The sequence below is a fragment of the Penicilliopsis zonata genome (genome assembly GCF_001890105.1).
Source record: "Penicilliopsis zonata CBS 506.65 unplaced genomic scaffold ASPZOscaffold_26, whole genome shotgun sequence".
Taxonomy (NCBI): Eukaryota; Fungi; Ascomycota; class Eurotiomycetes; order Eurotiales; family Aspergillaceae; genus Penicilliopsis; species Penicilliopsis zonata.
Window position 1 is genome coordinate 128,836 of NW_019208932.1, and position 11,288 is coordinate 140,123.

The 11,288-nt window shown below is 54.0% G+C and overlaps 7 protein-coding genes across 7 annotated transcripts; 4 read left to right on the plus strand and 3 right to left on the minus strand.

Moving 5' to 3' along the window:
- The first annotated feature begins 10 nt into the window (after positions 1-10).
- ASPZODRAFT_137076 (hypothetical protein) lies at positions 11-1,052 on the plus strand. Its single transcript, XM_022724208.1, has one exon. It carries the CDS (start codon positions 253-255, stop codon positions 790-792), a length of 540 nt encoding a protein of 179 aa, XP_022577199.1. The 5' UTR covers positions 11-252; the 3' UTR covers positions 793-1,052.
- Positions 1,053-1,658: 606 nt separating this feature from the next.
- ASPZODRAFT_147101 (hypothetical protein) lies at positions 1,659-3,152 on the minus strand (the record flags this gene model as incomplete). The annotated part of the gene is made up of 2 exons (XM_022725229.1): positions 1,659-2,765; positions 2,877-3,152. The coding sequence occupies 2 exons, from the start codon at positions 3,150-3,152 to the stop codon at positions 1,659-1,661; spliced, it is 1,383 nt and encodes a 460-aa protein (XP_022577200.1).
- Positions 3,153-4,552: 1,400 nt separating this feature from the next.
- Positions 4,553-5,560, minus strand: ASPZODRAFT_1289662 (hypothetical protein). Its single transcript, XM_022722164.1, has 2 exons — positions 4,866-5,560; positions 4,553-4,722 (listed from the first exon to the last, which is right to left on the minus strand). The coding sequence occupies exon 1, from the start codon at positions 5,513-5,515 to the stop codon at positions 4,943-4,945; it is 573 nt and encodes a 190-aa protein (XP_022577201.1). The 5' UTR covers positions 5,516-5,560; the 3' UTR covers positions 4,553-4,722; positions 4,866-4,942.
- Positions 5,248-6,748, plus strand: ASPZODRAFT_1289483 (hypothetical protein). Its single transcript, XM_022722160.1, has 4 exons — positions 5,248-5,550; positions 5,623-6,284; positions 6,348-6,364; positions 6,429-6,748. Coding segments are annotated over exons 1-4 (897 nt in total). The 5' UTR covers positions 5,248-5,548; the 3' UTR covers positions 6,645-6,748.
- A 633-nt stretch (positions 6,749-7,381) lies between these two features.
- Positions 7,382-9,279, minus strand: ASPZODRAFT_137081 (hypothetical protein). Its single transcript, XM_022724209.1, has 3 exons — positions 8,291-9,279; positions 7,885-8,219; positions 7,382-7,831 (listed from the first exon to the last, which is right to left on the minus strand). Exons 1-3 carry the CDS (start codon positions 8,971-8,973, stop codon positions 7,719-7,721), a joined length of 1,131 nt encoding a protein of 376 aa, XP_022577203.1. The 5' UTR covers positions 8,974-9,279; the 3' UTR covers positions 7,382-7,718.
- On the plus strand, positions 9,265-9,660 carry ASPZODRAFT_29017 (hypothetical protein; the record flags this gene model as incomplete). The annotated part of the gene is made up of 2 exons (XM_022728163.1): positions 9,265-9,522; positions 9,597-9,660. Exons 1-2 carry the CDS (start codon positions 9,284-9,286, stop codon positions 9,658-9,660), a joined length of 303 nt encoding a protein of 100 aa, XP_022577204.1. The 5' UTR covers positions 9,265-9,283.
- A 906-nt stretch (positions 9,661-10,566) lies between these two features.
- ASPZODRAFT_20222 (hypothetical protein) lies at positions 10,567-11,179 on the plus strand (the record flags this gene model as incomplete). Its single annotated transcript, XM_022727552.1, has 2 exons — positions 10,567-10,739; positions 10,813-11,179. 2 exons carry the CDS (start codon positions 10,567-10,569, stop codon positions 11,177-11,179), a joined length of 540 nt encoding a protein of 179 aa, XP_022577205.1.
- Between the last annotated feature and the right edge of the window lie 109 nt (positions 11,180-11,288).

An 11,288-nucleotide genomic window follows, 5' to 3' on the forward strand; every position in this document is an offset into this window, starting at 1 on the left:
CCTCCTCCTCCTCCTCCTCGTTCCTTCGCACCCTCGCCATCAACCATCGTCGTGATCCGGCCGTTAGAGACCCGACATGATGCAGGAGATCGTACACAGCCGAAGCCGCAGCTGCAGCCACAACTGCCTCTGCCGTTGACCTTGCCACTGCCCACGCCGCACCCACACACCAAACGGCCGCCGATCCCCCCGGCGAAGAAGCCGGTCCCCTCGCTCACCAGGACCGTCCACGACAGGTTCTCCGCGGCGGCGATGCAGAGCTACGCGCTCGGCACCCCGACAGCAGACCACCTGCTGACGCTGACGAAGCTGAACGTGTACCGGGCGCTGGTCAGCAACACGGCCACGCTGGGCATCCCGTTGTCGCAGATGTGGGATGACGAAGCGCTCTCGCCTTTTACCCACGTCTTCCCTTTACCCCCGATGGCCAAACCACAAGATGGGAAGAGTCTCCCCCTCGCTCTGCAGCCGACCGTCCTGCAACGTACAACACCTCACCACCCGTGGATCGACTTCTTCCCGCTCCCACGCATGCGCGACAATCTGATCCGCGCCCTGTCCCTCTACGACGAAGACGCCCTCTGCGTCGACATCCTCGGCTTCTGGGAGCCGGGCTCCCGCCACAACGCCCTCCTCGTCTGGGGGGATCCCGCCGACCCGCGCTCCTGGGAGGTCTCCGAGTCCTTTCTGCGCAACTGGCGCTGGGTGCTTCACGGCTGTCCCGAGCTCTTCCACTCGACCAATTACTGGCGAGCCAAGCGCGGGGAGAAATCCATTCGTGTGACTTGTTAGCTGGGATTTTCCTTTTTCCTTGACTCCTCCTATCTCTATTCTTCTCTACAATGTTTACTCCTTATGCAGGCGGCTTACGCGTTAACCGGATCAGGGTAAGCCTGTCAGCGCTTATATTACCACTAATACCATATTACACAGTTCATACGCAGTAAGTACCTAGGTAGTTACCTGGTATTTCTATATCTAGGTACCTAGGTAGTTAATAGGTAGTTAACTACTATACTCTATACTATTTATCATAAAGTAATATATTTCCCTCTTAGCTCTTTAGCAGTCGACTGTTATGTTCTGTTATATATTAATAGAAAACCAGTGTAATATCCGTCCAGATGCCAGTTCCTAGCTTGATATAATAGATATTAGATCAGGTTTGTCTACTGTTTATCTATCAGCAGTTGTCAGGTATATCTAATATTACTTACTGTATTAGATATATTATAGGAAGACTCTCTATAATTCTTAATAGAATGTAGAGAGAGACTAGGGCTGAAAATACTCTCTCTATATATAAGCCTATTCACTATGGTCTCTACTCTATTGTTCACAGTACATTCTTTAGATTTCTTCACTGTCTATAATAAATATAAATGGCCTTAATGAAGACATTAAAGAGCTCTATATAGTTTAATATCCTTATTAATTATAGCGCAGAGTTGCTGCCTGCCTAGGGATATTTATATTATCAACACCAATGCCTTTTGATCTTGGAGGAAGCTTTTTTAATTATAATGGATATAAGTACTTATCATAGATACAACTCTACTAATATTGATAAATAAGACTTACTATGCATAGGTAGCCTACAGCTATACGCTATGTGTACAACAGTACTGCTATACAGACGGCAGAGTTCGCTCTGCCCATCAAATGGTAAACTCAAAAGCGTACGCGGTCGTCTCGTTCGGACTGACGTAAAACACCAGGGTGCCATCGGAATAGTCGTGCGGATAGGTGCCCTGGTTGACCGGGCTGGGGACATCGCCAAACACCCCGTTGGGCCAGTTGAACTGGTAGGACTGGATGACGATGGTGCCGCTGTCGGGCAGCCCCAGCGCGGCCAAGTTGGTGACGGCAATGTCCCACGTCCCCGCCGTGAGGCGCGAGCCGCAGAGCATACGCACCGTGGTGCCGTCTGAGGTGGCGTAGATGTCGAACAGCGCGTCGGGCGAGCCCGTCGTCGCGAGCCGCTCGCCCGTCATGTTGAGGTTGTAGTAGCGGTACACGTCGAACTCGCCGTTGCCCCAGTAGCCCGTCGAGACGGCGCAGGTGTCGGCATCGGTGCAGTCCTCGGTGGCCCCGGGCTTGCCCAGCAGGTTGGCCAGGTAGTCGTGCAGCGAGTATCCGATTGCCCAGTTGCCGCGCAGGCCCTGCGTGTCGTAACGCTCCAGCCGGCTGACATACCACACAATCGCCCCGGGCACCTGCTCGTCCTCGGTCGCGTACTCGTTGATGTTGACGGGGCTGTACGAAGCCCCGTAGTAGGCCAGGGTGGCGTTGAAGTCTTCCAGGTCCGTCGCGATGTCGTAGCTCGAGGACTCCTCGTGCCAACAGTACAGCTGCGGCTCCGTTCCGTCGGCCGCCACAAAGGCCAGGAACTCGGCCCAGAACGACTCGCCGACGTACGGCCGCGAGGCTGAGCAAGGACCGATGATCGGCATGTCGGGGAACGCCTCCTTGACGCGGCGGTACCCACGCGCCCACATGTCGTAGAACTGCGTCAGGTTGGCTTCAAAGGCCGTGTCTGGTTCGTTCCAAATCTCAAAGTCGAGGGCCTCGGTCATCTCGTTGTCCGTAAGGGCCTCAAACAACGCGTCCAGGAACAGGTCGTACGACGTCCAGTTGCCGTCGTCTCCAGGCAGCGGTACCACCGACGTCTGGTCGGCTCCCCACAGGTCTGCCACGAGCAGCTGGAAGGGGGCGCCGTACGATCGGGCTGTCTGGTAGTTGCTCAGCGCCGACGCAAACCGGTTCTATGTGAATAAGCATACATCTGACAAAGTCAAAGTATACAAAGTATATAAAGTATACGAGGCACCTGACGTATTCAAGGAAATAATATACATAAATCTCTATCAGCTCACCTCGAACTGCGTTTCCCCATATACCCAGCCCAGGGCAGGCGACGGGAGTCGGCTCCCCCCACCACGACCGTAGTTGAAGCCCATGTCGGTATAAAACTCAGAAGGGATCTGTCCCTGGGCGTCGGGTATACCGTACAGAATGCCGGATGCCAGGTGGGAGGGTGTCCCCCGGGCGATCGCGGCGTTGACCGTCGCCGTCCCTAGGATGTCGCCCTGGGCAGTCACCGTGGCAGCATAGAGAGTGGAGGCTAGCAGAAGGGGAACAGTATTCATCATGGTTATTCAAAGAATTGAAGCTTTAAAACATCCAATCTAGTTCAACATATGCTCTAGAGAAGCAGTAGTGGCGGTGGGAATATACCCTGCTTTAAGTACCACTATTTCTGCAACCCCCACCCCCTTGAAATCGTCTCAGTTGGCAATCCGTACTCCGTGAATATCAGATCACTGTTTGGGGCGGAATTGAAGTCCTCACGGAACGAATTTGCGGGGGAGGGAGGAAAAACCCCTGCATATTGCTCAACCCCACAGCAGAAACTCCGATGGGGTGCAGAAATGATGACGAATGTGTCTGACTTTGCAGATTTGAACCCGAGTATGGGCAATTCTTTTCTTGACCAGCTGGGGAGCCGTTTTCAGTTGACACTCCTTTGCTGTGATGAAGACAGAATGAATAGATCAATATAGCATAGAGACAAGGGGATAAAAGAAAAGGCAGTCCTCTTCACAGCAGCATTTCTCACTGTCAACTTCAAACAACAGCCAGAGCAATGTGCTTCAAAATCAGGGCTGAGATCGAGGATCATTATTCCCGTGTTGCCCCAGCTGGCACTGATGCCAACACTCTCAGCGACGCATGATGCTGCTGCCTCTGTGGAGGCAAGAGGAAAAAAGAAACCTCTCGTAAATCCCCTCAGGCTTCAAAGGAGAGGGAATGCGGCAGCTGGAATTCATTCAGAGCTTCGACTAAGAACCACTCACATCCTAGGGAGCCTGATGTCAAAAGGCAAGCAACTTGGGTCATTGACATAAGAGATACGTAGGACGAGACTGGGCCTCCCAAGCTCTTCAAGAATCGGCGATACATCCACAAGATCGAACGACTCGATCAAAAATACGGTAAATCCCCGGCAGCCAGGGGAGTTCCTAACCCAATTGTCTTTCATGAGCCTAGACCCTTCGATCCAGCGGCGTATGGTAGTCGCCAGGACAGGATACAATTCGGCATATACCGAGTTCGTTGTCGGTGTGAGCATCTATGGACCTCATTATAGACCGGAAACTCACCTGGTTCCCACGCACTGTCTACTACTTTTACTGAGCGCGACTTCGTACTTTTTTCCAACTTGTCTACCCGCCACATGGAGTATATCAGGCCACTGCCGAAGATACCACCCTGCACGTCAATAAGACACCCACTCGCATGTTCAAAGGTACCTTGGGAGTTAAAACGCCATGGGGATGGGTGAGAGATGGTTCGCAAGTAACCCTGTTCATCCAAGGGCACCTTAGTCTCGCAGGGACATGCGCTAGTCTTCGCGACATCTGCAGTCCGCTCACTTAAACAGTAATTAACTCGTTAGCTGCAGTTCTGGCCACCTTCTGATGTCGCTTAGGACAGGAACACAGACATCCCTAATGCATCGGCGATCCACCTTGCGCTCCGGTTCTATGTGATACTCCCATTGCTTGTGGTCGTGCCGAACAGCGATATGGAACCCATTGAATTTCCAAACAGCACTATCCCAAGTGTGCTCCGGAGTAGAACTCCGTCCCTTCATCGGCAGAATAATACGACGCGAGTGGAGACTGGTGGGTTTCAGGCACTTTTCGGGTCTGGAACAGGCTGTTCGGCATTAGCTAGTGTGACCATCAATAGACCAGACAACGCAGTATAGAGTAAGACTTTGACTTCCTAACTATGTGCTACATAGAGCCAATAGAGTTAGTTATCTGTAGTCTCAGCATCTTTGACCAGGGGTAACTCACCAGGCGAGTAAACAGGCAGCAACGCAAGTACGCGGCAGCGAATACGCGGCAATGAGAATGACTAATGTCATGGAAGTCTAGAGAAGACCCCTCCAGCTCGAAGCAACAGAACTGACGACTAATGACACAGATGAGGGGGGGGGGAGGGGAAGGGGAGTTGACGGCAAGAAGGAAAGGAGGGGGAGAAAGAGTTGCCTGGATGGGCTGACAGGAGAGTTGCTGTTTTGGGCGAACTGCTCTAGTTCTCCGCCCGCGGTGTCTCTCTCTGTCGTCTCTCTGTAGTCTCTCTGTGCAACTCCCCGTGTTTTTCCTACAGCAACCTCCAGATCCTGAACCAGCTCGTCAGACAGCGTCGTGGGCGTTCCGGGACCTTGGTCAGCCTGCTCTCGTGACTTTCCTTTGCTTGCTGTTCCTTTTATTTTCTTTTCCGGATTGTCAAATACCCCTCTCTCCCTTGTTCGCCTCCCCGCTTCCCACCCGCCCTGTTCTCTCCCAGCTGCGTGGCGATCAACGGAGACATACGATAGGGATCGGTTCGACGCTTTTCTGGCAGGCGTTTTAATAGAATCGGTCGTCCAGATTGAAGTTGTCACAAGGCCTGTGGTTTTTTTCCCAGCTCCGCTGACCTTGAGCCAATCCCCCCCCCCCATCGCAGAGCTTCCCCGCACGACGACTCCAACACCATGTGAGATTAAGAGAAGCCCTTCTATCGTTCCAGGGAGAGGGTACGAGGCTGACTGTATGTTTTATCTTTTAGGCTTCTCACAGTCAGCGTTATCCGACCGGACCAGGCCGATTCGGACATCATCACACTCGAGGTGGGCGGGGACATGACCGTGGAGCTGCTCAAGGCGATTGTCGAGAGCGAGACGAGCATTCCTCCTCAGGTGCAGCGGATTATCTACAACAACCAGCTGCTCAGCGATGACTCGCGCACGCTTGAGCAGGTGGGGATTGGGGAAGGCGACATGATCGGGGTCCATGTCGGTCTGCGCGGGCCACCTCCGCCCCCTCGCAACCAGAGCGCTGCAGGAAGTGCTGCTTCTGCTTCTGCAGCTTCTGCTTCTGTTTCTGCTTCATCTGCTGCACAACAGCAACAGAGTCTTCAAAGGCGGCAGCAGATGACTCCCGACCCGGAGCTGATCCGGTTGCATATCCTCGGCGACCCCCGGGTCCGCGAAACGGTGCGGAGACAGAACCCAGAGTTGGCCGCTGCGGCGGATGACCCGCAACGATTCCGCGATATTCTTCTGGCGCAACAACAACGTGAGGCGAGGCTCGAGGCGGACAAGGAGGCACGGATTGCCATGTTAAACTCGGATCCGTTCAACCTGGATAACCAGCGGGAGATTGAGGAGATCATCCGTCAAAACGCAGTCACGGAGAACCTGCACAATGCGATGGAGCACCATCCAGAATGTAAGTCGGACTCATCTCGTCTCTTTTTTTTCTATTGGAGGCTTGGCTGACCCGGTCTTACAGCCTTTGGTCGCGTGACGATGCTCTACATCCCCGTCGAGGTCAACGGGCACAAACTCAACGCCTTTGTCGATTCCGGCGCACAAGTCACCATCATGTCGCCCCAGTGTGCGACGGCATGCAACATCATGCGCCTGGTCGACTCCCGCTACGGAGGCATTGCCAAGGGAGTGGGAACGGCAAATATCCTCGGCCGGGTACATTCAGCCCAGATCAAGATCGGTGAAATGTTCCTGCCGTGCTCCTTCACCGTTATGGAAGGCAAACACATTGATCTTCTCCTCGGACTGGACATGTTGAGGCGACACCAAGCCTGTATTGACCTCAAGCAGGGGGCCCTCATCATCCAGGACCAAGCCGTGCCCTTCCTTGGAGAGGCCGATATCCCCAGCCACCTCCTGGACGAGTTCCAGGATGAGCCTACCATCAAAGGCGCCGACGGGGCCGAGATCGGCGCCCGCACCGGCGCTGTTACTCACCAGGCCCAAGGTACTGGCCAGGGAGTCGGTCAGAGAGCCAACGCTCCTCCCGTCACAGCGTCAGCCTCTGCTTCCTCGTCCGCTCCGAGCACAAGAGCCCTCTCCGCACCCGCGCCTCCGCCGACGCAGTCCTCGCGCTGGCCGCAATTCTCCATCGACAAGATCACCGAGCTGGGCTTCTCCCGGGAAGACGCCATCATTGCATTAGACCAGGCTGGTGGCGACATCGAGATCGCCGTCGGTCTCTTGCTGTGATGAATGGGTGCATCTGCGGGTCGAGGCTTTTTGTTTTTTCCCTTTTTTCCACCAAAATTATTCTCAATGGCGTTACGCCAGAGCTGGAGAGTCCATCTCGATCGAGACCGACGGTGCCTGTGTTTCATCTTTATTCTGTTTTTTTTTTTCCCGGACATCTTGCATCTGGTCTAGAGGCGTTGCGTGGCAGCCTTTTGAATCTATGAGCAATCATATACATCAATTTATTCATTTCAGTAGAGAAGAAAATGCAGACGCTACTAGAATTGAAGCCATCTTTGAAGACAGACTGCTGGGACGAGGCTTAAGCTGTAAGTTACTTTGGATTTCTATCATTAATAACGGTGCTCATTATCCTCTGACAAGTCCACGTATCACGCTTTTTTCTCTTGAAGAAAGAAAAATGAAAAAAAAAAGTCATCCGAGCAGCATCATCTATTCCCATTAGATCGCTTTGTGACTGGAACTAAACGAATCCTCGCCAGGAAAGAAATCTATAACCAACGAAAAAAAAAGAAAAAGAAAAAGGAATCTAGAAAGAAAGGAAACCATAATCCATCGTCTATAGCACGAATTAAAATGTCTGGTAAGAAATGGGCGAAAGTAGGACTTTGAACCAACCGGGAAAGAATAAAGAACATCATGTAAACTGATCGTAGACGGGGACGGGCTTCTCGGCCAGCGCGGCAAGACGGAAGATATGTCGCGGCTGGGCGCCATGCTCCTCATCAATGTAGTCGACAATCGCAGAATCTAAACCTGCATCAATGGGGGAAGGTGGAGAATAAAAAAGGGTGTTTACTTACGGATGGTGGAGCGGTTGTCGAAGATGACGATCGTGCGAGGCTGCCAGCGCACACGGGCCTGGAAGTCATGCCCCGCGATGAGATGGTTGAGCAAGAAATCGAGCAGCCACGCCTTCTCGGCCTCCTTTAGACCAGGGACGTGAGTGATGAACTCGCCGTTGAGGAAGAGGCACCTCTCGCCCGTCACCGGATGGACGCGCACAAGCGGGTGCGTCGTCTCGACGGGGTCTTTACGCACCAGGCCCCCTGTCAACCTGGTGTGATCGATCATCTTCTGCGAGCTGTGGACGGCCTCCAGGGTGTCTAGCCACGCGCGTAGAGTGGGGGAGAGACGTCTATACAAGTGTTAGTCATTCGCAGTCCCTTGGTGGATTTTTTTTTTTAACTTGAAACTTTTGACACATACTTATAGGCCATGTCCGTCGCCGCGAAAACAGTGTCGCCGCCAACCTCGGGCCCTTGCAGGAGCCCTAGCATGACGTACCCCGGCGGTTGAATCTCATAGCTGACATCCTGATGCCACAAGGTGGTGGTGGTACGGCGCTCGAGGAAGCGTTCGATCTCCTCGCGGTTGCCGTCCCGGTGGATGATATGGAAGCCAGGATGGCCCCGGACGGTGCCGGAGACTGGCTGGTAATTGGGCTTGCCAAAGTATCGCATGAAGGCTTCCTGCGCGGCGGGGCCTGCGTCGATCAAGTCCTGGTCCGGGAAGGCGACAATCTTGCGCTCGGAAACCAGGAGAGCCAGCTCATCTTTGGCTGCATCTGACAATTGGCTCAACTGCACGCCATTGACGACGCTTCCCAGCGCCGGCTGGATGTGTGACACCGCCACGCCGGGCGTGAGCAGGTTGGGCTTTGACTTGTCCGTGACGCGCAGTGCCGGATCTTCATAGTCAAACGCCGGTAGCGGGTCGAACCAGATCTTGTCCCAGGTGGGCAGGTATTCGGGGTAATTGGTGTTTGGGAACGATTCCTTGGTAACGTCAACGTATGGGATGTTGATGTCGTAGCTGATCGGAGCGGCGGCCTTTTTGGACTGCTGACCCGGTGGCTTTATCGGCCGCAGGGGAGGGGCAGAAGATGGCATTGTAAGGATATAGCTCTGTGCTGTTGCAACGTCGAAAAGATAAGATATCTGGGCCTGGTGTTCAGGTCAAGCCAGCCGAGAACAACTTTTCACACAACAGGGAATAACAACCTCCGAGCAGTTTGACAAGGATGGTCTCGAAATGGAACAAGGAGGAACAGGCCAGGGCGAGGCGTTTTAAATAAACTCGCGGTGTCCCTCAAGCTAGGTGACGGCCAGCTTTTCATCCGCCGCCGCCATCAGGATATAATCCATGACACACACGGAACAATCTTCTATTAGATCATTCATGGGGGGGGGGGGGGGCTTGATGGCCAGTGCCAGCCATGCGTGTAACACGGCTAAAACCAGGCTAGGTCTCCCCCTTCTCATCTCCGGCCCGACAGATTCTCTGACGCTCCTCAAGGTTCATGGTGGCCGAGCGACAAGCGATCCTCTCTCGCTTCTGGCAGCAGGGGGAAGGACAGAACCAAAAACAATCCCCTCCCTCCCCCCACGCAAGAGGGATGGAACCAAGGACAAGCCCATCATCGTCCGCCATGATGGTGGGTGAGTGCAGGGTGAGAGAGGGGCAGGAGGTGGAAAAAAAGATAGTCGGAAAGGAGAGAGAACCTTGTACACAGTGCATCGAATCATCCTGACTGTCGCCAGCCCCGAGAGGAGCGGTCAGAGCTCGTCGCTCGCTAGATTGTGGGCATCGGACTTGTTCTGCAGCCACGCTAGGTTCATATACATTCCATGGCTTCTATATCGGACGGGGATACGGGAGCAGATCTGCCTTGGGGCCACTATCACATCCAAACCTGTCCTCTCTGGCACAGGGTATCAAGCGACCGAGTGATTGGGCTGTTGCAAATACTCCTGCAGACCTAGATACGTAGCTAGTAGCTAGCATCTCGTTATACTCTCCTCACGGTTCACTGTACGGTCCCGGAGAGTTCCGGGACGCTGGCTCGTCGCAGGTCGTCGCAGTCATCATATCCGGGGAGGGGGGTTGCCTATTATTCACCGCTCCAAGACGCTCATTGGGCGAGTAAACCGATCATAATAGAGCCAGGTGGTCACAATTGGAACTTGCACAGGTTTAGAGAATTCGTGCAGCCTCATTGCCCTCTTCCCCCGCCCCCCAAAAAGGATTCTGCTGTTATGGCCCGAATGGGCTGGTATCTTACCTCGGCGCTGGGGATTAATTAAAGCAAGCAGGCTTCGCTATCTCGCATCCCTCTTGCATGGCGTTATTTGACGGCGTCTGCTCTACTGCACTCCTGGTGGTGTGGCGCACCGCACGACAGCGATTTGCAGCTCGGCTCTGGCCTGCAATTGGTGAGGGACGGGGGCAAGATAATAGCTTGATAATGTGCTCTGCATTTAGATTGACTGCGTCAAGACGTGCTTTTGTGGCCCAGTCGATATCGCAAATCGGTCCATGTTGGCATTATCCTTACCCTTACAGTACTGTGCAGATCCGAGATCACCTTGGGCAGCGATCGTTGGCTGTCCCCGACAAAGCTCCGTTCTAAATAGTCAATACCCACCAGGGCACTGAGGGCAGGCTGCAAATGCATGAGGCCTCTCCTTTCGGTTCCCCACAGTATGACGCCGATGGAGGGCGACACTGGACAGAAGGCCATCATGCCAAAATACGATAGGCCCCGCCGGCTGGGAGAACCTTTTGCGCCGCATAATCACACCCGTTTCAAGACACAGCCAAATGAAATCCGTCTTCATTTCGGCGTTGATTCTTTCCCCCACAGATTGACGGCAACGTTCGTGTGTGGTACGGACTCCGCTCCGTGGTTTTTTATTTAGTTTGATTCCAGTTGAACGACGACGCGGCAGCCTCATTTCCAATGCCATCTGGACACACCGGGATACCACGGCCGTCGGACTTTGGATACGTCGAGTCATGGTGCCGATGGGAGAGGGCTCCGCTGTCCTGCCGGTCTTGTTTACAACCAGGTCGTTCATTCAGTGTTCACAGGCACGTAGCAGCCTGCAACAGGGTGCACTGCAACGGCTTCGACTCGCTTGGCTTGGATCCACTCCCCTGACGCGCCGAGCATTGAGCGGTGAGGCCGATCCAGCATCGACGTCAAAGCGACGCTTTCCATCCCTGACACAGCGTTCTTTGTTCTTTTGCCCCTCCCCTTCCTCAGATGCAAACTCGAGTGGAATCGTCCTCGCCCTAGGTGGCAACGGGTTGTAGGAGGATAGGAAAAACGTTCTGAAGCGGCCGGTCTCGGTCTTGGTCAACTGTTGCAGCCAGGGGGAGGGGCGCCACCAACCGTGCTCCAAGCTCTTATCGACGGGGGGGG